This window comes from Metopolophium dirhodum, chromosome 3, assembly GCF_019925205.1.
Source record: "Metopolophium dirhodum isolate CAU chromosome 3, ASM1992520v1, whole genome shotgun sequence".
In the NCBI taxonomy this organism is placed as follows: domain Eukaryota; kingdom Metazoa; phylum Arthropoda; class Insecta; order Hemiptera; family Aphididae; genus Metopolophium; species Metopolophium dirhodum.
Genome location: NC_083562.1, coordinates 6,339,756 through 6,366,289, shown reverse-complemented (window position 1 = coordinate 6,366,289; position 26,534 = coordinate 6,339,756). Strand labels below are relative to the sequence as shown.

At 33.4% G+C, this 26,534-nt stretch overlaps 1 protein-coding gene across 1 annotated transcript; it reads right to left on the bottom strand.

Moving 5' to 3' along the window:
- Positions 1 to 1,776: 1,776 nt before the first annotated feature.
- On the bottom strand, positions 1,777 to 25,542 carry LOC132940498 (alpha-N-acetylgalactosaminidase). The gene is made up of 10 exons (XM_061008146.1): positions 24,994 to 25,542; positions 21,927 to 22,095; positions 16,535 to 16,709; positions 10,346 to 10,520; positions 9,620 to 9,714; positions 6,352 to 6,513; positions 5,743 to 5,940; positions 4,078 to 4,242; positions 3,911 to 3,983; positions 1,777 to 2,132 (listed from the first exon to the last, which is right to left on the bottom strand). Exons 2-10 carry the CDS (start codon positions 22,088 to 22,090, stop codon positions 2,011 to 2,013), a joined length of 1,329 nt encoding a protein of 442 aa, XP_060864129.1. The 5' UTR covers positions 22,091 to 22,095; positions 24,994 to 25,542; the 3' UTR covers positions 1,777 to 2,010.
- Between the last annotated feature and the right edge of the window lie 992 nt (positions 25,543 to 26,534).

Below are 26,534 nucleotides of genomic sequence, written 5' to 3'. Positions count from 1 at the left end.
TTTAGATGACATTTTCAAATGGGGAAAATCCATCGGTTTGTCCTTAAACATTGATAAGTGTAAATCTATAATATATAGATATTAGAGATAATAACATAGTCCTATAATGTAGGATATTATCTTATACTAGAAGTTTCAATGTTATCATGTTTACCTTGGATTTTGTCTTTGTTTCTACCCTTTGTCTACGTTATCATATAGATCACAGCACATGAACAGCTTACAAAGCTCTAGGTTTTGTTAAGGGAATAGCTAATAAATTCAAACTGTCAAACTCACCGAAGTCCCTTAATAATTGTGTTCTAGTTAGACCAATACTTGAATACGGCTCAGTTCAGGTACGGTCGCACGGATCCAGAGCAAATATCTTTGGGGGGGGGGGGGGCATTTTTACAACTCAAATACAGTTATAATACAATATTATACTTTATTCTTAATTTAAAAATATTGTCATAATAGTAGGTATGGGTAATCAATGTGATAAATAAATTATTGATTATTTAATATTATATAAAGCGACAATGTAAAAAGAAGTTTAGATTTTGTTTATTTGTTATTTAATATATATATATATATATATATATATATGTCTGGGGGTGCCTGGGCCCCTAGCCCCCTCCCCTTCCTGGATCCGTCCCTGGCTCAGTTGTTTGGGACCCACACAGTATATACTATATAGGCCGACAAGTTCCTAAGTTTTGCAAGCCATAAATTAAAAATGTATATTTTGCAGGTTTAGCATACAATTGTTATGTATGTATAAATAAATGTATAATTAGTTATATTAAGGTCGATTATAAGTATCAAATAATTACAAGTCTATCTTTACTGGTATTTTTTTTACAAAAAAAAAATTATATTATTAACTGCTGTTTTATATTATTGTTTATTTGTGTCTGTAACGTAAAACTTGCAAAACGTATGAAACATTTTGGCTCTACGTAAACGATAGTATTTCACTCGCCAAAACGCATATAAATATATATTGGCAGCATTATAGAATAAATTGTTTACGCAGATTCTAATATTTTTGACTCATAATAATAGTATCAATCTAACTGCATTATTTTACATGAATATATGCGATAAAGTATACGCCTACCATATATATTAATATTATGATATAGTATTGAACTCTTTCAACGTATTCATTAGAGAAAAAACAATCTGTCTGACATTACCTGTAAAGTGAAAATCAGTTTTTAAAAACGCGTGTTTAGTACAATATTGTAATGTGTACCACAAAATATACGACGACCTAGAAGGTCAGGTATTAGACATACCTAGGTATGTGTGTTAGAGGGTCAGGTGGGGAGAAGGTAAACCGAACGCGATAGAATAAATACATCATAATGATATGCACATGAAAAAAATTAATGTCAAAATATAACAAAACGAACATGTTAAACATTTTTAAATTAACATGTTAAAAAACAGATTGATTCTTATCGTTTTACCAAAACGGAAATGCCGAGTAGTTTGTTTTTTCTATCTCTTTATTATTATACATATACTATACACATATAGGTATACCAATATTATAGTTACACTACCTAAGCTATTATATTATCTATGGCTATATTTAGTGATCACGGGACGAGAATGAAAACACAACAATAGCGAATAATGTACTGCCGGATAATCGAAGGTTACCTAATTACGTACAATATATTATTGTGTATTTTGTCTGCGTATATGTTAAAAAAATACGAGCAAACCAAAAACGCGAAGTTGTTCGCGTTAACATTTAGTTGGATCTGTGATGCATAAAAAAAATTTCATAAATATATATAATTTTTTATTTTTTCGTTTTTACAATAAAATTATATTAACATGTACACACGCAGCAGCGGCAATTTGCAGCGGTTTGAAAATTACGTGTTGCCCGATGAACTGTGTACTCCGTTCCATTCCGTAGTTATTTATTCTTACGTCAGCGATTTTATTTTTTTGTTTTGTTTTTGATATTGTTGCTGAATCAGCTTGTCTCGTCGGGGGATGATCCTGGTCTCATTTTTTCACGAAATCGTTGGCCGTCCTCAGCGGATAGACTTGCGTGAACGGGTTGTAAGGTTTGTAGAAGTTTTGCTTTATCAAGTTCTGTTGGACGTCCGCTTTCAATATGACCACACCTGTCAACGATCAAGGGAACAAAACAAACTCAAAAATTATCAACTGATCAGTATATTATATACATAAATTATGTGAGTATACAGACGTATGGGTATATTATGGTATAAAATATAATATACCCTATAAAGCGTGGTCAATGCGTCTATATATTATATTGTAAATTGTAATATTGTATTTGCAAACATTTTAAATTTTAAACGCTAAAACGCATAATATTTAGACTTTCTGGTTTGTCGAGGACGTCCAAAACGAGTGTGGTTTGTGTGTATTTTGAGAGGGTTGGGAGGGAAGGGTGGGTTAAGTACGACCACGTGGTCGCAGGGGATATTGTCTCCCAAGCAGTGGTATGGACATAATATGGGGAGCCAACATGTGGAAATAGTCGCAGTATAAGTCATCTCTACTGAAGTCATATTATCTACTCGGACAATATATGAAATAAAAAATATCAATTATTCTGTAGAAATTTATCCGAACCCCGAATGAAATATTAGTATTAATAAAAAAATCTGTAGGCGTATACTATGTAAAAAACCGTATGACAAAATAGGAGTCATAATAAAATGATATAAATATGTGCGATTAAACTGTATTTTATTATTATTAAAGCATTTTGCTCCAAGTCGCCGTCGTCGTCCTAGTGTGGACTCTACACCACCGCATGAGTATAGGTACTATATTGAATTTCTACTTGCGACAAACTGCGCTGAAAACTACAAAGAGAAATATTTAATATTTTTTTTTTTCAGACGACGACGACGACGACGACGATGACTATCCGAATCCATTTTGGAACCGTCCCCAAAACAGAAAACAATGTCATCAATAGAGACAGAGATAGAAAGACAGATGATGTAGTGGCGTGCGGTGTGTATTATATATAGGTGGGTGGTATACACCTAACCTGTTCCAGGAGGATACGCAATAATAACTTCGACGGTGCGCGTGCGATTTTTATCGGAAAGAATAGCGATTTCCGCGACCGCATTGGTCCGAGATGGTATACGGTCGATAACATAAGAGATACTTCCATAAGTATATATATATAGCGAGAGAGAGAGAGAGAGACCGCTCGTAGTCTATCACGCGTTACAATAATTTCACGTGATTACTCGACGACGACGATAATATCATGTTTTATCATAATATATATATATTATGTATATATAGCTCTGTTATAGGTATACAATAGAAGTTCGGCTACAATATCCTCGGGACGATCTTTGTATATATATATATACGTGGGTGTTAGGTCCCGGTTTGATGGCTTCAAATTGTTTGAAAATGTTGTTTTATTTTCATTTTTCAAATGTTAACAGTTGCGACAATCTTTATAATATGCTTTATAGCGTGCTTTTGTACTTGCAGATTGCTGTGATATCGACTTAGTTATTGTGCGCAGTGTGTTATACGCTGCTAGATCAGAAAAATGTACGGACGAATGGTAGGTGTACAAGTCGTTTTTTCTTTTCAAAATATAGATCGGTTTATTGAGTAGAAAACCTAATTGCATTTCGGTACTCCATAATATTATTTATTTATGGTATGTTATGGTACCTACTTGTAAAAAAAAGTTCGACGAAAATTTACCAATATAACTGGATATATAATATAAGCTATATTCTGTATATACTCATCGAGTTTCGTTTTTTTTTTTTATGATATAGTCGGTATAAATATACTATACACCATAAGGCAGTAGTAGGTATATTTTTGTTTTTACGACAAAAGTAGTCGTAAAAAATATGACACAATAGTTCAGTTTTAACGAGCTTACCGGTGGGATTCACTTTGACCTTGATCTTTGTTTGTGGAGACAGTACTCCGTAGTCGACATCTTCGTACAAGTCCTGCGGACGACAAAAATAACAATAATAATAATAATAATAATAATAATAATAATAATAATAAGAGGGCAGATGTGATTTTAAAAGTGCATTTTACTTGTATTCTATATCCTGTGGGTGACAGCAGACCCATTTCGTGCAACGCCACTGCCACGTCGGACGGCGTACCGTCAGTCCTGCGGTTGACGAAGGCGAGTGCGTAAGAGAAGTAGTTTTCGAAAATCGGGGTTACCGGTCTAGCCCATATTTCGATTCCTTTGTGCTGCAATGATAATAATCGTCGTCATTGATATAAATTATATGTTGTTTAAAAGTCGAACCCCCCCCCCCTCCATTTGTGTACTTAACTACTGGCTGTAATATGTGTATTTTATCTGTCAATAAATGTGCTATATTGAAACAAATTCGGTGGACTACCACATTGTTAAATACATTATTTAATCACGCGCAATTTAGTAATAATACATAATACATAATATGTGTACTACCTATATCATATACGATATACTTATATATAATTTACTGAACTTTTGGTTTTCGGCTGATTTATTACGTACTAAAGCTGTTGGATAATAATATAATTATTCACTTTCATCGAAATCATTAATGTGTACTTATATATACAATTATATTATGAAATTGATATCAAGTATGTCGTTTTATAGTAATACTAGTATTTATAATCAATGGTAATAGATAACAATTATAGTAATCAATTTTGTTGATGTGACTTTCTGACCAAATTTAAAATTATTACTTCCTATAAATACTCTGTTCTGAGTATGGCGCAGTAAAAACTTTTCATCAGATAATTAATTGAAAAATTTTAGTTGATGAAATAATTAAATTGTAAATAGGTATATAGTACTATAGTAGGTATATTTACAATATATTAATATATGTAAGTACCTACTATATTTTTGAGTACCTACCGTTATATTGTACATTAATTGTGCAAAAATGTTTTTTGTCGCTATTTGAATTAAAAAAATTAAATTTAAAACAAAATATACAATAATATAATGTCTAATGAATATTTAGCAGCACAAAATGTCAATTTTTTTCTACCTTAGTAAAAAGTTGTTTTTTTCTCGTTCTAACTTCATTAAGTATACATCTTATTTTGTTTCATTAAAAATCTTCAAGCAAATGTTTTATTATTTATGCACACCAAACTCAACTCTCAAGTAATGTTACTGTGTTGTATATTTAAAAGTATTAATATATATTAAATAAAATTAATATTCTACCAAAAACTTAACGGAAATATATTTATTTATTTTAATAAATAATAGATAAAATACGTACCTACTTAATTTTTGTATTTTAAAAATTTAAATCGGATAAAATACCTTTAGTTTTTAGGGAAGTGAAGTTTATAACATTTTTTATAGGCTTTCACCTCGTGGTCAAAATATACGATTCCGTGAGAAAAACCATTTTTACGATGTAAAACAAACACTCATACATAATACCATCTAAATATATGTTTTACATTGTAAATATATATTACGCCACGTATGTAGTTTAATTCGCGGACGTTATAAATAATTATAATTATAGGTATACAATATACATTGCGCAATCGCTGGAGAGCTTATAAGTAAATAATATATAACAAATACCGTACGGAGTAGGTACTTTAACAAAAACATAAAACGTCGTTTTCCCTTTTGAACTAAATCTCTGGGCTTATAGAATATGTTATCAAACAAACGGATTGCGTATAGGTATGAGATACGGGAAAAAATTGTGTACTGACCTTGTAAATCCTGCGGCCCTGGATTCCCAATTTATCTTGATCGACGGCTATGATTTTTTTGTTTTGTAAAATCGCTTTGTACTCGGGTCTGATGGTCCTCAAGTCGGTTGACATAAGCAGTGGGGCGGCGAGTATGGCCCATATAGCCATCTGCACCTTACTCTGTTCATAGCTCAAACCAAAGTTTCCAATAATCAGCTGAAAAAAACACGATGAAGGACAATTTAGTTTGTTTTGTTTTTTATGAATTAACGAGAACTACTTATAGGGATGATTACTAAAATAGCCCCTTTGTACCTCAATCAACTTTCAGTTCGACAAATTATTTTTTGTTGATTATAACAATAAAATTCTATTCTTTTCCGAAAATCTTCTATTCCAAGTGTAAAAAAGAAGCAGATTAAAAAGTTTATATTGATTGATACACATTTCAAAATGGTAATAATGTACCTATTGTATATGCGAGACTGTATAGCCCCTCTGTAAATGAAATCCTATATGTATAGCTTCGTAAGTTCGTCTTTAGTAAAAAATACTCTGTATAAAATTCGGATTTCTTAATCTATGTAAAATGCACATACATTTATGAAAATTAATGTTAAACAGTACCATGTCCGGATCGTTCCAGTGTCCTGGGGCTGCATTAGCCGCAATGACGTCTTGGTTATCGCCATAGTAATCAATTATGCTTTCCACACTTGCCCATGAGTCTTGGATGTCGTCGAAGTTTCTCCACAGGTTACACCTCGAAGTGATAGCCGAATAATTGGGCTATACACGCGATAAACAAATAATAATGACCGATTATTTAATATTTTGTTGTCGTATTGGTAATTATTATTATTCTACAGCTGCTATAGAACATCATTAGCATAATTCAATTTTTGTTCTGGAACGAGGAATGATTCTATTTAACTATAGACATCTGGAGCACAGTTATAAAGAATCATACAGTAACCTTAGACATAAATTATATGATTTTATGACTTTATTATAAATATATGATGAATGCGTTTATTATCAGATATAATAATAGTAATAAAAATGCAATATTAATTATATTAGATATTAAAAATTACTATTGTAGTTTTACTATACCTATATAATAATAATAATAATATATTGTATAAAAAGAAGTAAAAAAAAGCTCCAAGGGATCAGTCCCAATCAACCCCTCTCTTAATGTCGTCTCTGTATATCATCGTTTCGGTTATCGAAAACCGTAGCGCCATCTACGGAAGACTTTAAACTTTTGGCGAATACCTCTCTCGTGTATATAGAGGGCGGAGAACGCACCGGAAAATGATTCGAATTGTCACGAAACGAAACTGATTTAATATACAAATTATAATATAATATTAAGTATAGCCAGTATAGGATATATTAGTCATTTACCCAATAGCAATTTTGTAATGATAATATTACAATAATATTATAATAACATTATTACAATATTAATAATATTGTTATAATGCTATAATAATAATATTATCATTACAAAAATGCTATTGGGTAAATAGTTATTGCTATATAGTAATAACTTATTACCGACGATTAATATTAAATATAATTTTTACCAAAATGAGGTTGTCGGAAACAGTAAAATTAAATATGTATCTATTGGCTATTTACTAAAAATGTACGCAAGATTGCAAGAAGGACTTGTGACGAAAATGCGTTCGAAAACACGAATAAAAGTAACTATATAAAATTATCATATAAATATTTGACAATAATAATAATAATAAGACGCCCGTGGTTTAAAGTTGTAGATTTATCGTAAAAATAAAATGTCTGTGACTTTGTGTGGGGTAGTGAGCACATGACTTGACTATCTGACATTTGACTATTTGAGTGTATCATAATTACCTTGGTAATAGGTACGGGTAATTATTTTAATTCTTGTTTTTCTAACGTTATAAGTCTAAAAATTTAAGACCTGTAGCTGCTGTCGCATGCAGCTCGACATAAAAAAAATAGAAATTGTAAATTAAAATGCACAATGCCTGTCTGTATACAGTTTGCGGACAACTCGAACGATCACGATTCACGAGATGATAAAAATGTCTAAATACTATTGAAAGTAAAATGTTTGATCGCATATATTATTATACAGCATGTACAACGTGGTATAGTACCGCAGGTGCCTATGATATCGGCAGTCGGTGCCAAAAATAATTGTATAAGTAATTTATTATAGAATGCGAGATATGAAATGTCTTACAAATTTCGATATTTATGAAAAAATGATTACATGTGACATATTATATTTATGCTCAAATATTATTTTTACAGAAACTATCGGCTTGATAAGACTGTTTTCTATTTCCTATCTGGTGACTGGTAGCGTGCTGCACGGCACTGCAGCCTGAACAATGAACATACCTGCACGCGGATATTATATTACGTTTCATTTGCAGAAGAAGGATATATGGTGCACAATGATAGTGATATGAATTACGAGGTCTTTGTTTGATTCCGATTCGCTTCGACGTCACATTCGATATCATATGCGCAAAAATGTCTAAGTAAATGATATATTATAGCTAATAATTTAAGGGTGTAGTGTAATATGCAGCCATATCATATAACATATAAGTAGGTAATAACGCGGAATCGAACATGCGACGGGCGGCCGCCCAAACGAAATTACATAAACGCACCACGCCTGGCACTATGTTATTATATATTATCTTATATAGGTACCACAACAAACAGACCGCACGTTATAATATGTAATGATAATCGTAATAATGATTTTTTGTGCGTTTTGCATAGACAACTCTCGTCGTCCGGGGGCCTTGTACCGCGCGATTTCAGACAATTTTCACGGTTACCCAACTATACATAATATTATATTTCATATATATATATACGATATATATACTTAATATATACCAACAAAATAAATAAATATATGTATATAACACACGTCGACGAAATATCTCAAATGCACTTTCTATATAATATTATATGGACGAGTGTCGACGAGTATTTACCGCTCGGAGGCCGGGCGGTGGTCGTTATTCGTATATCGACCGTTTTCCCCTCCCCCTCCCCCCAACCACCTGCCGAGTGCACGACGGACACCCGGAGGGATACGACAAATAAAATAATAACGATATTATTATTATTATTATTATATATGTGTGTGTTGCCGGAAAGAACAAGTAAAAACTGTCAGTGTGATTACGGACTATTATTATATGACACGCGGACGAGTAATATCGTAATGAACCGCCGCCAGTCACACGAAATAGTCGTCTCCCCTTGTCAACTACGACTGCCGTCGTCGTACTGTGATAATAAATATTAAAGAATAATAAATAATAGAAGTATATTGTGATCCGCCCGTCCGTTGATGTAACCCGTTATAATAATATTATAATAATAAATTGTAATTAACGATATCATCGTAACTCTTTAAAAATATCGTAACACTCGCGGTTTCTGTATGGTCGTTGGAAATTATCGTATCAACAATTTGTCACGCACGCCCCTCCACGAATATAGGTAGTAGGTGTGGGACGTGGGTGCATAACATAAATACATAATATAATTATATTAAAATATACCAATGTGGCTACGTACGACAACAGTCAACAGGTGTTGCCTGTAAATACAGTTTGGTAAGCTCATTGAATTTTTTCGGAAAAACGCAATTTTTCGGCATTTCACAAAAAAATAAAAACGTAGAAAATAAGTATAACACGCAGATTCTACGCCAAGTTCTTTATAAATTATAATTATTATACAATCTAGTGTGATCGGTGAAAAAAAAAATGAAAATATTTTCACTCGATTCCTGACAATGAATGGCCATTGCCCATTTATATAATATCCTAATGTCTAATGTCATATTATGTCTGCTACTCACTTGTAATCCTGCGTAGGTCTGATAAACCGGCCAACTGCACGAGTACACCATGGCCCTGCCAGTTTTGTTCAGGTGGTAGCCGAATTCACTATAACCTGTACAGGACGAAAATATAAAACACGTGTAAAAAAGAACAAAGTATCTGACATCCGCTATCGTAGGACAGAATCATATCAGAAGCTCGGCCAAGGGGAAATAATATATACTTCAATACAACTCTTGATATACGGAGGGATCCACCTCGGCCCTATTCGTCCCACATTAATTGACTTGTTATATTTATTTTATATTTTTGTCCATAACGTTAGTTTGACATTTTTTTTTTAGAATAGATAAAATTATAAAAAGGCACTTTAAAAATAACACAACCCCTAAGATGGAATCTACCCAGTGGTTATCCCCCAAAAATACGCCTGCATGTCGTAAAATGATATATATCAGTGGTTCCCAAATGGCGGCCCGCAGACAAGTAAAAAAGTAAAATCGTAATAATATAAACGTTCTAGTGTCGTAAATTTATCATTTTTGTTCATTGGTTTTTACAGGTTTCAGCAATATTTTGATGGCCCGCGAAAAATTTCCAGATTTTTAACGTGGCGCTTTCAAAATATTATAATTGGTGACCCATATATATCTTACAACCCAATTTTAATGCACTTGTATTCATCACAATAACAATATAATAACAATTATTGTTATATAATTCATCATCATTGTGCTATGTACCTTGATCCATGTCTTTGGGCAGTGAGTAACAGCCGTCCAGTTTGACAAAATCCACGTTCCATTCAGCGAACGTGAATGCATCCACCTCGAGAGATCCCAAGATTCCGGGGTAGCCAGCACACGTGAAGTTACCGTAATCTTCGTAGATGCCGAACTTCAGTCCTCGCGAATGGATCTATACAAACAAGAGCGAAAAGATATTATATTATATTATATCGTCGCAACGGTGTTTAGAACGATTACAGATTTGGCGTCCGAAACGCAATAAATCGATGATATTAAAAGACTTGACATCGTTTTAGTCTTTATAATAAATACGTTTTACGCGTTTTTCGAAAGTCGTTATTCGCTGCTCTATTATTGTCATTGAATATAATGTACCGCAATTATGTGTATAGGTAAAGGTAGTGTTTTTTTTTTTTTTTCAAAATAAATACATCTCGCCTGTTCTAAAACAATACTGTAGGCCACTGGCATATTGCGTTTTTATAAGAACCATAATAACAATATACCTCTAGGTGTATATAAGTATTTATTTTACTATACTCTAACGTACTTTTTACGCACTAGCTATATATTCTGTATATTATCACGAGTAGGGCGTAGGCATAATAATAACATAATATATATATAATAAAAAACAGTTTTAAAAGAAATCAAAAATATTGAGATGCGTAATATGACGTGTGTGAACTGTGCGGTAAACTGAGAACATTAAAAATTCATTAAGTATGACGAAACTTTCACCCAAATCATTGTCATGAACATTATCTGTAATGCGGAATTTTATTGATATGGCACATCACGTATTAAATCTGAGGGTGGGGTGAGGGGTCTTCGTCGGCCTAAAGTAGAGCAATATACTATAAATAAAGGACCTATAATGTGAATTATATAAATTACTCGTATATAATATAATGAGTTGTATACTACTATACTAGCCATAAAAGACTTTCGTTTCGTTGCTCACAATGGTACTGATATAACTGTCCCGCAGTATAGTATAATATACTTAATTACTGCATATATATATATATAACTAGTACATACATGTAGTACTTAAATCCTAATACATAATATGCAGGGTGTCTCGCCAAATATGACCTCGTATTGCACTGCACCCACCCACCCATAATGTAAACCTACTCCTCAACCATGGTAGATCCGCATGCAGCCTCCTGCAGCTGAAACTTCAAGACATAGATAACTATTTGAATAAGTAATTAGTAGGTAGTTGATGGAATAAGACGTAATCGAATTTTTAAAATACTTCTATCATTTGTCATACCTATCACAATATTATTCAGAAACAACAGAAAACAGGAATTAAAATATTTTTATTTCGAGTTTAAGTAAACCATAAAATCTTGTATTTATAATTGTTGACTATAATGCAGTCAACAATATTAACTGCAGTAAAAAGGTATATTAACAGGGGCAATCACAATTTGGCACATTGTCTAGGTTACTTTATTACTTAAACCCATTAAATAGAATAAGTAATAGATTATGTGTAAGACATAAGTACCAAGTATGGACACTCCGGACGAATACCATAATAATATTTACTATATAGCGTGGAGTGCAGTGACAAATGAGATGAGTTGTGTAATTTGTATTTTTTAACATTTAGTTTAACAAACACTTTCACGGCTACGTGATGGTATAAAATATTATTATTTTTATTATGGACATCGTCGTTTATTATAATATAGTCTAGATTTCGATGCAAGATAGAATGCATATTACTATGTAGAATTAGTTTAGAAAATAAAGAGGTTTAAGTCTTTAGAAATTACGTTAAGGTTCACTTGGCCACTTGGGTATATAATCTACCTAGTTAGTTAGGTATCGGACATCGTAGATTTAGTCATTAGTGATTTTGAAATCGTAATTTACCTGCGAATCACGTCAATTATTCATCATTATAAACGTACGCATATAGCCATATAGGTATTGAATAACTCTTGTTAAAATTAAAATAACCATCATAATAATACCTACTATGTAACGGTTGATCTCATATTAAATAATTATTAATAGTATATTATTAAATATCTAATAAACACTTAAACGCTTTCCAAACTGGGTTACTAAACTTGCGATGATTATTTGTTTGTTTTTTTTCTAACGGATAACCATTGTTAAGAGTTTAAGACGCATTATGTACCTATATTTATGTACACCCATTGACCCAGATGACCTGATGAAATAATTTAAGTGTTAAATTGTCTTTATCTACTATCTGTGTTCTGTATAATTATCATAAGAATGCAAGTTGATTTTAACGAGTTCGTGTTTTCATAACAGTCTCTGAACATAATAATATAATATTTACTAATGATTATTAATATTTTTATCACTATTGCGCATTTATAAACAACGCACGAGATAAACCTACACAGCGGGTCATGACGAACGTCGAGACCATTATTATAGTATTATAATAAATTAGATTTTATAATAATATATACTCGGATTCTGTTATTTTGACTGAGCAATAATATTCGATAAACTTTCATGACAATATTTTAATGTCATGTGAATACAAAAGTTGAAAGTCGATGAGATAATTACTATATTATAGTATATATTATCATTAACCAGATAGGTGAGGTTAGATTTAAATGTGAAGGAACTGCGTGTTGAGCTTGTCAAATGTTAAGGGGTTTACGGCTAAAAGCGTTTTAAAAGTTATAATCGTAAAGCAGAGAGAAAGAGAGATATGAGGGGTTTGGGTTTCGCGAGTTGGTGTTTTGAAAAGTGATTAAAAAGTCGTGTAGATTTTTAAATATTTTATTTGCTCAATTATTATTCGGTGACAATATTATATAGTGCTTTCGGAAAACGCAGCTGAGACGAACCCACCTGTCCCAACTCCAGTACGAGACGTTGTGTAAATTATTAGGTATTACATTACACGCGTGCAACGAAATCGAGTACAGAAAATTAAAGTTCACGATCATTATATTCATAAATTATTAGTGTAAGACGTATATAATACTATAGTAACATAGTTGGGCACTCGAAAGAAATATAATAAGCACGCGCAATCCGTTTTTCTGCCACGAATGCAATACCTTATAAATTCTAATATTTTGTATTATGCAGAAGACCATTATTAATTTAATACTGATTAATACTGCAATTCGGATACAAGCGTTCAACGACGTTCGCGTGTTGCACATAATATTATTATGAATCGTGTGATATCGGAATATTTTGTTATTGGAAAAGAATAAAGATCATGACGTGCAGTGACGAAAGTACTACGTGGAATTTTATATACTGAAGCCTTTAGGTAATTTTAAATTTTTTATGAACTAATCTAATCTAATCTAATCTACATTCGACGATTATCGTTGTCCGTCAGTCACACGAGACATCGAGACATCGTCGAACACAGATAATAATATCAAACAATATCTATAATATATCTATAAGAACGAACAAGACGGCATAGTGTGTGAATCTAGCGGTCTCGTCCCGACTATACAGAGTGATTTATTAAGCGTAAAACACTCATTATCTCAAAAAGTATTAATGTTTTTAAAAATATTTTTTACATAGTTTCAAGTTGTTAAAAAACCCACATTTTTATTAAAAAAATTATATTTTTAAATATTTTTTATCCTTATATTTTTTAAGTTGTTTACTTTTTTGAATGACAGCAGAGAGTTTTAATTTCATTTTCCAAAGCAGAATATTTTTCTAAGTATTTTAATACACAAATATCGAATTTAGGACGAGTAGTTTATGAGTTATAAGTATTTAAGGTTTAGACAAGTGGAGTAGTGGACACACATTTGCGGGGTAACCCCATACCACTCCACTCCGCCCATCTAAACTTTAAATGCTTATACCCCATAGACTACTCGCCCTAAATTAGATTTTTATGTATCAAAATACTTAGAAAAATATTCTGCTTTGGAATATGAATTTAAAACTCTATGCTGTCATTCAAAAAAGTAAAAAACTTAAAAAATTATATAGATAAAAAATATTTAAAAATATAATCTTTTAATAAAAACATAGTTTTTTAACAACTTGAAACTATGTGAAAAATATTTTCAAAAACATTAATACTTTTTGAGATAATGAGTGTTTTACGCTTTATGAATCACCCTGTATATATGTTTGAAATTAATTAATGTTTCAGAATACATTTTTTGTTTTTTTAATAAACATTCCCTACAACTCTCGCTATAATATTATATATTTATATGGGCAAATGGCCGTAGCCCGTCCGCTGCACAGTGTTATTATATAAGTCATAAGTGGCATACCTAAACATAATTTATTTATCGTATAATTTTATACATTTATACATATTGTGTGGCCGTGTTCATATTTTATATCACTTAAATGTTACCGCTAACGCGTCGTGCTCGTGTCGTGAATGTGGTTCAACACTGTTACTGCAGCTGCACCTGCAGTCGTTACTATTACTATTATTATTGTTATTGCTATTGTTATTACTATCAAGTATTATGATTAATATAATGGTCGTTGAGCAACACGGCGCGTAAAAAGATTACTGTGACGACGGTGTTGTTATATGAACGAAAATTTGTGATCACTGCAGTTTTTTAGTTTGCACAATATTCAATAATTACTGCATAATGTAGGTAATAATAATTAATATACGACATACGTGCCTCGATGTTCATCGGCCAAATGTTCGATTTACGTGTGTCGTTTGGGCGTCACTATTGCTTTACCTAGTTTATATACTATATTATACAGATAACTATAATGTCTGAGATTATATTATTACGTATATATTGTAGTGTATAATATAGTACGAGACTGACACAAATTGTTGGCATTAATCGTTAAAAAGATTGCATAAATATTTCGAATAAGATGTACCTGCCAACGCACATCACACGTCCTGTCGTCGTAACAGTTTTTTTTTCTCCAAATTAGTCGCATCATTGTCACGCCCTGGTTAAAATCATTTTTTTTTTTTTTGTTTCTTATTGTTAATAATTTTTCATTATTTTTTCGGTTGAAAATTGACATTCCCCATTGTTTTATAACATATATAATTTATATATATATTTATATATTTACACAATGTGTTCGAGCAGCGTAATTTGGTTTCAAACCACCTATATCATATTCGTATATATACACATCATGGTTGGTAATTTCTGCACTAGATAGAACAGCATCGTCTTGAGTAACATATACATATCATTATGACATATATTATATGCAAAAATAATGTACACACAAAACTCAATTAATTGATAATAAGGGCGAACGTGAGCTAAATCGGTGTTATATTATAATTCAACGTGGAAATTGAGAAACACAATAAATTTAATGGAATTTTTTTTTCTCTGACTCGTTCTATTCGTGCGTTAACGTTCCAAATATTATGCAAGACAATATTCTATAATAATGTTAATGTATACACATAACTTAAAAATTAGATAATATTAAAAACACCCGCAGAATAATTTGTTTCTACTCGTGAACCGTTAAACGCGTTTTTTTTTTATTAAAGTGGTATAATCAAGAAAAGCGATCGAGCCGTTAAAAGAATCATAATTAATAAGAATAAGAATGTAACATACTTGTACTTATTACTTATTGCTTATTAGTCATTAAAATAATCGTCAGAGCACTCAGAAGTATTCACGTTGTAACCTAACCTAACCTAACTCCTAAATAACGCTGTACAAACATTATCATGTCTTACTGAAACCGTTAAATTGTATCGTTTCAATTTTTAACCGGACAAGATGACACAATATAATATTATGCCATTCTATACTTGCCGGTATTAAGACGTTTTAATATTAAATCTCGAATTTTTTACACAAAACGATTTATTTATATCTACAATTGGCGTATGACTCGCGTACAGTTTTTAATAGCATATTATTACTAGTTTACTACAGTGCAATCATAATAATTATAGTTTGTAAAAAAAATAATGAATGCGGTGAGCTATTGAACTTTATAGACGTTATTAATAAATTATAATGTTAATATATAATATTTATACTTTTTTATAGGACGTACATACCTATTACTCTCGTAATCTTGATTTGTAGGCGTACATATTATTATTATACGAAAACCTTTATTACGTATTTTATTGCGCACAAACCGTAAATTATCGCGATTTAATAGGATTAAAGTCGGAGCATATGGGTATAGGTAGGTTGTACTCACGTATTCGGATAGGTCGGCCATTCCTCTGGGGAACCGTTTGGCGTCGGGCTGTAGTCTACCATCGTACGACCTTGCAAAGTCCAACCAACAGTCGTCCACGTTTATGTACTCGTAACCGGCAGCAGCGTACCCTTCGGATATCACAAGGTCCGTCATGGTCCTAAAGAGTTTCTCGCTGAACACAAAACAGACAATGATGACAATATTATTATAACACGTGACTATACGAATCATTATTGTTATATTTTGTTGTAACAATATTACGAAACTACAATAATATCATAACAACGGGCGCACGCGCGTTCGTAATAAACCGCAGTAGGTAAGTAATGCTTTTTGTACTTCCAAGTCTTTCATACGTCATCTTACTGCCGCTGTACACATATTATTTTTCGTGAAAAACTATTTCCCTGTATATCTGCAAGCGTGCTTGAAATTTTCGAAAACTTTATACTGTACATCATCGTTTCTGCAGTTGCGTCAAGGTTTTCGTAATTTTCAGATACGAGTCTGTATACACGAACTCGACGAACTCTATGCGTAATTGCCTTCGACTGGCTTCGAGTAATTATTGAACGAATTAACTTTTTAACATAATATTATAGATCCTCTGATAAGATTATTTTCCAGGCAAGTATTAATTATATCGGCAACAACGCGTATTACAATATACGTACGATATTATAATGGCGTAGACAATGAAGTTTATCGTAATTCTACTATTTACCTACATATATAATTACGCGGACAACCTTACTATTGTATACACTTTAACGTCGCATATACAACATAGATAATAACGCCTTGTGTCTCAGTCGTCTCGATGGAATTGATTCATAATTTTTCCGAGTCCACAGTCTCGTATAATAATTTGAATTTAGATAATAACTGAACAATCGTTGTGACGTTTAAAGTTTCAACACTCGATCGATAAAATAGCAAACGTATACTGTACGCAGCGGGCAAAGTCGTAAAGGTATATTGTACGATAAAATATAATATCGTACGCTATTTTATAGATCTTTACGTTCCGACCGAGGGACTTGATTGAGTTTAATGGCGTTATTTGCGCCGAATTCGTCCCACAAGATTATATTATTATACACTATAAATAAATATAATTAATAATCCGTCACCAGTTCTGCACTGGAGTGGTAATTGGCTTCCCTAAAACGATAATGCACCACGTAGATTATATTATATATCTATATAATATATTATATAAAGCACGGTCGAGATTGATTATTCGTAGTTTATTTCGAATTACTTCCGTATGACCGTTTTCAGCTGTTCGCCAAGTCTGCAGGAATTCCATCGCATTCATCGCATTGGATCAATTTAAAACGTCAGCGTGGAAATTAGCCATATTATTTATTAAACCTACGACGCTATAGTGTATCCACAGAACAAAATTCAATTTCGTAAAATTAATAGTTAATAGACGGTCTCGGATATATGGCGGATAGCAAATTTCGGTGCGGATTAATAATAATAATAATAATAATAATATAAATAACGATAAACAAACACTGCAGTGCATACCTACTCGGACAAATAAATTGTGTAACAAACTTTTAAACGATAATTTGATGAACAATATAAAGACGAGAGGAAACTTTTTTCATTACGATATTATACGAGTGGATACAACTGCATTCGAAAATACAATATGATAACAATTTTAATAATATCGTTATTTTTTGATAAACGTATTTTCGTCGTCGATGCGCTGATACATCAAGTGGCAATGGCGAGTACGAGTGTCACTATGCCACTGCTCCGTGTGTCTGCAGGCGTCTCCGTAGGATGCGATGTAGAAAATTAATCTATTTTTTTTATAGCGTGCGACCTAGAATCCACAAAAACGCCATGACAATAATGATTTCGATAATATTTTGATCTCATACCATTTTCCCGTCACCGTAACAATAATCGATATAAGGAGGACACACGAGTGCCGCTGTTGTTATAATAATAATAATAATAATTTTATAAGAGAAGGATACGAACACTTTGTCGTCTGTGCGTTACATGTTCATCCAGTTCGGTTCAAGGTCTGAGTTCGGCCCTACGATTAATGCTGCATAATAGCAGTCCGCCACGGTGCGTTCTTTCGATGCCCTTTTCGTGTCAGCAAAAAAAAAAACAACAACAACAATAACAACAACGACGAAAAATCTGTTTTCTTCGAATGCTGCTGCAGGAAAATAGAGTTCAACCGGCTGCGGCGTGTGGTACCGAATCGTGACTGCGGTGCTCAGCACTATCTATATATGTATATTTTTTTCCTAATTCCGATCGATGAGGTTTTCGTCCAAAATGATCATTACGGCGGAACATACGCGTAAAACCTGAACGTTCAATTATTGAAAAAAATAAAAAAAAAAACTACAAAAACTATTCCAAATCGAAGACGCGAGTTCCCCCAGACTGTATCATAATTATATTTTCAGCTACACTGTGTACAAGATGGTATAGGACTATTATACAGGTAACGTATTATCATCGTGTTTATTATGTTCCGAACTTCGCAGTTGGCTTGAAATTCGTCGCGATCGGAAATGGCACGCGCTTAAGTATCTTTAAATAACTGCAGACTGTGACTCTGGACGACGTGATTTTTGATTTATTGTACGGCAGTGGCATGAAAAAATTTGTCGCGACCTGTCCACTTTTGCAGCAGTCCATCACGCAGACATACCTGCCTTAATAAATGCCCTTAAAAATCATAAGTGGAACCAATGTCAAAGGCATAACGACGACCGACCGCATGACGGAAATCGTCCACCTCATTGGAAATGTGACCATCCCCGGATACCGAGGGCCCTTTCTCGGCTCCATTCTCGGCGAGTCACTGAAATAATTTTACTGTATACGTACGTACATTTCGAAACCCGTCAATGATCGTTGAATTTTTTTTCATTTTTAAGTCTAATCATACACGATGTCGCGTAACGGCCCCAACTCCCAAGTAATATTATAATATTATATCGCTTTCTGCTCGCGTCCGCACCGCGGTAACTCTGAACTAGCGATTAATCGTGTAAAATGGCGCGTACACCCATATACACGTAGTGGTTTTAAGGGGGCGAACTGTAGAACGTATACATATAACGCACGTATACCATACTTATCGTGTCCAATATTACAATATACACAAATCTATATATAGCATATAGGCACATACCAGCCCACGCACGTTTTTGTCGTGATCTCTTTTTTTCTACTCAAAATCGTGACGTCGAACCGGTCGATGTGTTATTATCGTTCGTTGCGTACACACCGCGAACTCTCATCAGAGATACCTATAAATAATTATAGATATTTTCGCTATCGGTGAGCTACGGGAGGGATATGTCGTGGGCGGGTTCACAGCTGCAATACCTGCAGTTTTCCGGGCCAGATCGTACGGCAGAACAATCGATTCCCTTATGTTCATATCGTACACATAATAACACATAATATATATATATATATTTCGCAGCCTCTCGGCGCGTTGCGTAACCGAATGACATTTAGCAGATCGCGATTGTTTCCTCCGTCAGTATACCTAATCGTTACACGACGATTTGCGTACCTTGACAAATTCGGTGGATGGGAAAAAAACAATGTTCTGATGACAAAATCTAGGCCGATTATTACAGCGAAAAAAGACGTAAACGACATCTGTCATCCTCAATCATGTATATCTACCTAACCTAACCTGTACACAGTACAGGTAGATGATAGGTGGTTATGTATAAAACTCTAGACAATACGCCTATATATACTGCACTCGAACTGCTATCATATACGCACGCGGGCTGGACTATAGTTTCGGGACGTTGTTGAGCGCACTAAAATGTTTAGCCTCCAAGCGGACGCCGCCGCCGACGTTGTGATACCCAAAAACGCGGTTTTGACTCATTATAATAATATTTTAAACTGTCTTCAACCCGCAATTATTAATTAGCAGTTTTGCCCGAATTTCCGAGGACGGATGTCATGAACGCCGGCATTGTTGTACGGTTATTATGATATGTTGTGCTCTTGTACTTGATGCGTTATTTGTACTTGGTTCATCCTCGCTCGGATATAATGACTACTGTACAGGCACTACATAATAATGCACAATATACACACTATATTATGCTTCTGCCCTTGACTTTAGTTGCGTCTGATTTTTAACTAGTTTACAATATTTGACGAGGTTGCGCATCGAGTATTTTGTTGTGCTGTTGTAGGTGTTTTCTGCAGTACCTTTCTGCATTAGACGGGACTACGACGGCAGCCGCTCCATTATCGTTTACGTAAAACTGTGCATAATGCATAATACATAATGACTTATAATAATAAATTTGTGGTCGGCATTTGACGTGCATAGTATTATATAAAATGTGTCACCTCTCGTTGATTTCGTGGTTTGTTTTCGACTATAGTCGACGTAGACCACCGCAACAAATACCTACGGTATTGGTTTCTAATGGGAAATTTCCGTTTGGAAAGTATCGAAAATTATCGTGTTGACAAACCCGAAAATAGAAAAAAGAAATTTTAGGGAAAAAAGCTAACAATAATATAATTATAAACGATAACTGAACACGCAGCTACATTGAAAACAATTGTTAGATTGCCTACATTTACCTCAATCATGAAACGAGATATCAAATTACATTTTGTGTAAGCATTAAGTATACTATATACAGTAAATTATGTAATATAAATACACAACATTCAATAATTTAGAAAAATAATTGTAATAGCTCTTCGAATAATATTTAACACTATTTAAGTACCTAATGCAAATCAATCTCCTGATAAAAATCGAGTATTTAAATAGTTAATTCAAAATATAAAATATAGTTGATCCCATAAGAGTCGCCAAGTGGGTGGTATCGAGGGGTACTTTAGCAAAAGTAATATTCAATATTTATTATTCAAGAAAATGATTTGTTTTTATAGTAGTTGTAATTTGTAACTTACAGTGTGAAGTAAAAATATCATCGTCAAAACAATTTTTGATTGTTAAAATGCATAAGTAACAAATATTCTATTATTATAAGAAAGTTCAATTCAAATTATAAATATATACTAAATTATATTTATGTAACAAAAAATGAAAATGTACATTTTTTCACATTTGAAAAAATTAACAGAAAGCAATTTATTGTTAATCGTTTTTTTTTTTTTTTGCGATCCTAGAATTTTGACTCTATTGACGCCAATGGTTGATCCTAATGACCAGAAAAAATAACATAATCGGTTATTATAATAAATGAGTGGACTTAAGTGTTAACAGTAAGATTTGATCTGCAGACAAACCACAGACTTATTTATGTCTTATACAATCGAAATAATAGGTTTAGTGTATAGTTTTTATTTATTAATATTATGGAATAATTATTATTATTACCTTATACAGTTGTCGGGATCGTTTTTGCAATCAGTATTACATCTAAATCTCTCCCACGCCAACCATCCCATCGGTGGTGTCCTGGCTAAACCATTTTCCAGACAAAAACTGCTTGTCAGCAGTTGGAACACCGTTAAGGCTGTTATCCATTGAAAAGCTGCCATTTTATCTGCAAATACAGCAAAATGATGTACAATTAATTACATGTTTTTTTTTGCATATTAAAAGTTGTAGGTTAGGTTAGGTAACCTAACCTAAAGTCTTTGCATCAAATAAGGACAATGTTTTTAATATTTAAAAGTTACTTTTGAACAATCCCTACTATCTTTATAATTTAACTATACGTTATAATATTATATTATATTATAGCTGACTACGTTACGTATATTATTACAATGTTACTATACATCATAATAAATCAATCATCTTTCTTGGGAAATGTGTGTTTAAATTTTAAACCAAAGTATCGTTATCATTAAACTATACTAAGTATCAATACACTTATTTCACGCTACTCGATCACCCGACGACAGTACATTTTTAGTAGATGTTCATAATTTCTATATGACTAGCTGTTATATTATATAACTAATAACTAATAAGTATAAAAATGTATTAGTAATTATTACTAATGGTTTGAGCTATTGATACTTTTAAAATATTATGAAAACGTTGACAAATATACTTATAAAATATTCAATATAAGGTAAGCAGCATAGGAATAAATTATAGAATTGCATTGTAATTATTATTTAATATTATGTAAAAAGTTCACAATAATTGTAAAAATAAGTTAATAAATAAAAATAATAATGATAATAGACGATGTTCATATTTTAATTTATGTAATAAAATAAATACTAATTAAGTAATATATGTTCACTGAACCAATCGACCACATTCAACCGGTTATATTACATTTGAAGGTTACGAATTGATCACCAGTCAATCGTTTGAAAAAATTTTAAATTATCTTAAGCTGATATTTTATAAATAACTTTGAACTACAAATACGAAACCTGATGTTGGGACTTAAGTGTATACTCAATGGATATAAGGACGTTTGATTATAGAACATCGTAATATCATGTATACTTACTCTGAAAGTTAGTAATTTCAAAGATACATTTTATTTCTCGGAGTTATGCGTAACAAATGCATATAGCTATATGCTAATGGTATGGGATATTTGAATTTTGATAAAATGTTAATACGCTTTGTTAGTATATGGGTAAACAAACCCGCTGCAAGCCACAGTTTTCGTAAAAAACCGTTTCTTATTGTTCTAAAACCTAATCGACTTGCTATTGAGCTGCATCCGGTGCGAGGATATCCTTCGAAATAACGACGGCGATTAGACGTGGTTTTCAGAAAAGTTGAACTAACGTGAAAACCATTTTTCCCGTGGTGACAGGTGTCGACGTTTATACAGTCGCAGCTGACACGTTTTTACTGGATATTTCCTGGATCCCATTATAATAACATGGCTAAGGAAATAATGTAAAAATCTTTTGAAAAAACCGCCGTGTAATGCAAACGTTTTCGTTAAATCGCGGTCATCGATCACGGTTTATTTTTTTTTTTTTGAAAATCAATGATAATATATATAAACGATACACCTGCACGGAGCAAATATAAATAAGACTCGTGTCCCCGGCGGCGCACGGACGGAATAAACGTATCGAATGTCTTATTTTTAACGCTCGTCAAAGTTCCCGAGAGTGAAACTTTCTGGACCCGAAACTTTCTCTGTTTCTAGATTGGGCTCAGACGGACGCCAAGTATAACGCCTAAGTATATTACTCGGTATAACGCGTATATTATCGTGTATTTCGTTTGAATTTCGGTCATTTTCACACACATCAAAGCGTATTAGTTATACCATGCGGTGCTCGCATCGTATAAATTATGTGTATATGTACTATGTAGGTGTGTAGAATGAGACGACTCGAACGGTGCGAGCGTCAATATTCTAGAACTAGGTAATTCATTTACAGAGGATGTGTTTTTTTTTTTGTAAAAATAGTGTATTCGTACTCGATCCATGTAAACGAACGGAAATACGTAGGTATATCAGCCAAGAATTTAAATGGCCAACAATCCTCTGATCCCATAGCGGCAATTTTAAAAGAGTGGCTATAATCCTAACTGGCCCGGAAAATGTCATACTTTAACCCAACAAAAAATGCGATAAAACTAAATTGCGTTCAGTTAGTTGAAATCATAAAAGTAAAAAAATCAACAGTTTTGTACATTTTTTATTTTTGTTCAACAAACGTGTTCAGTAATATTGAATTGGCAGAGAAAAGGTGGTTAAATGTTTGTAGTTCGGGAGCGGAAAAATTCTGACTACGGGCCAGGGACCCACGGGGTAGTATAAAATTGTAATATTTTCTCCGGTAGACGGCTTTTTTGACAGAGCATTTAAATATTTCGAACAAATCGGTCGTTTTCCCGTATTCATTATGGGCAGTAACCCCAAATAATATAATATATATTTGCACTAGTACTATGAAGACGCATATTATATAATATACGTGTGTACCGGCCAATATAATAGTTTACTATTAAATATTTATTAGCTAGTTAACTTTTTTTTTTTACTACTCGTATATTGTAGTTGAATGTTACATATTATTAAAAAAAATTATCCATACAATATCGTAAGTATACAAATACGATAAATGATTGTACTATATTGAAATGGGAGATATATAGTGACAATGACATTAGCGCACGTTAGGTGGAAATCAGATAATACCTCACTCGATGTCGTTGTCGTTAATGTATTTAATAGATATAGATCGCGATTCGAGTTGCACTCAAGTCGACAGGGTGCAGCTGCAGGGTTGTCAGGAATAGCAATGTCATGTAAGAGACGTCATGTGTGGAATGAAAGGGTTAGGAAATCAATCTATATACGGCGAAAACGTTACAGCAATACGATATATTATAATACAGTTTATTATATTAGAACTACTTTAGTATCGTGTAAAATATTGACTTGCGGGCTGGTGTGAACATTAAAATGTACATGCCTATGGCAATATATGGTTAAGGTTTTTACCTGCCGCGAGTTCGTGCGGAGAAGTCGTCGGCTATCGCTGCGCTCCTCTTGCAGACGTGCAGTTCTGTTCGCGCCGGACGTGTGCGCGTTTTTGAGTAGGTATAGTGTCCAAGTTCAACCGCTCATGTCAGCCAGATGAAAAGTTTTGGAATGTCTTCGGTGATCCCGATCACTACTCCGGTTTCCGCATGTATCGAGAGCGTTATATAATATTATTATAACATCGATCACTGCAGTAAGTCGACTGTGTTCACGCACATCGTCTTCCGGCGTCGTCGTCGTCGCAGTGTCCACTCCGTATACTATGTTGTGAATTGTGATAGCCCTGCTTCCTGTCGCGGTGGTGTACGACGCGACGGTACAATATTATGTCGCCGCCGGTTTATACGCGATCGCGTACAATTTTTATTCTATTATGTTACGGGTTTTTTTTTTTTTAAATTAAAATTTATTATTACGGAGAGAGAGACGTCTGACGGCGTGTGTGCTTTCGCGACGACTGTCGTGTCGGTTTGCAACGAGCTGGTGTGATGCGTGCGGCGGCGGCGACTGTGGCGCGCGCGCGTTCGCCGGACTGGTTCGAGGACCCGCTCGGCGGGGAGACGAACCGCCTCGGCCGCCGCCGCATCACCGGCACCGGAGATGAGTTTTCTGGGCGAAAATTCCTAAAAACCAAAGTCCTTGGACAATCCCACAATTTTTTTTTTTTTTTGCATCCACCAACACGCGGGTTTTTTTTTTTATCTTTTCTTATAAGCGCCAACGCCGTTCACCGACGACGACGACGACGACGACCGGTTTTCCATTTTTATAATACGCTCGAGAAGAGGATATTTTAATGTGTCGAAAATAAGAAGGCAAAAAAAAAAATGCATTGCCATCCCGACGGACTATGACGAGTAATAACTTAATCGCATCTCGTGTGCATATAATAATAATAAATACACATATTATAGGTAGGTAGGTTATATTGTAGGTACCTGATAATGGTGTGCGCCGCCGTGTGCAGTATATATGTTTTGCGCAAGGGTATAGTCAATCTATATGGGTACAGTCACAAATCGTTACGCGTATACAGTGTATGTCATATATTTTTATGCCTTTCTCGCAAACACCGGCAGACGTATATCCTTGGATTTTAAGTTTTAAATTGCTATGATTATACGTTTTTTTTTTATTTATTATTTTATTAATGCGCGTAAATTACTCACTGCTCTTGTATTATAGATAGTATATAATATAATATAATACAAATATAATATATTATATTTGTTATGAGTTCGACCGTATAAGTATTGTCATTAGCCGGAAAACAATAATTTCGTTTCGCCTACCCCGAAGCCACGACGAGAGGTCGTGTGTGTTATAATATGCTTGTGTTCGTTTAATAAAATACAATATCATCCCATCGTTAATATGCCGCTGTGTGTGAGCGTGTGTGTGCTCTTTGCCTGTCATTACTGTATACGCGCGTAGTCGACCTACACAGCCGGCCCAGACCAATCGCAAGTGCCTTGTACGCGTATAGTTTTTAAAACTTT

Excerpts from the sequence above, each read along its gene's own strand:
- LOC132940498 (XM_061008146.1), bottom strand. The coding sequence starts at position 22,090 with ATGGCAGCTTTTCAATGGATAACAGCCTTAACGGTGTTCCAACTGCTG. Across the intron at positions 16,710-21,926 it reads GATCCCGACAACTGTATAAG|CGAGAAACTCTTTAGGACCA; the intron begins GTAATAATAATA and ends TTTTGTGTTCAG. Across the intron at positions 6,514-9,619 it reads AGACCTACGCAGGATTACAA|CCCAATTATTCGGCTATCAC; the intron begins GTGAGTAGCAGA and ends TCGCGTGTATAG.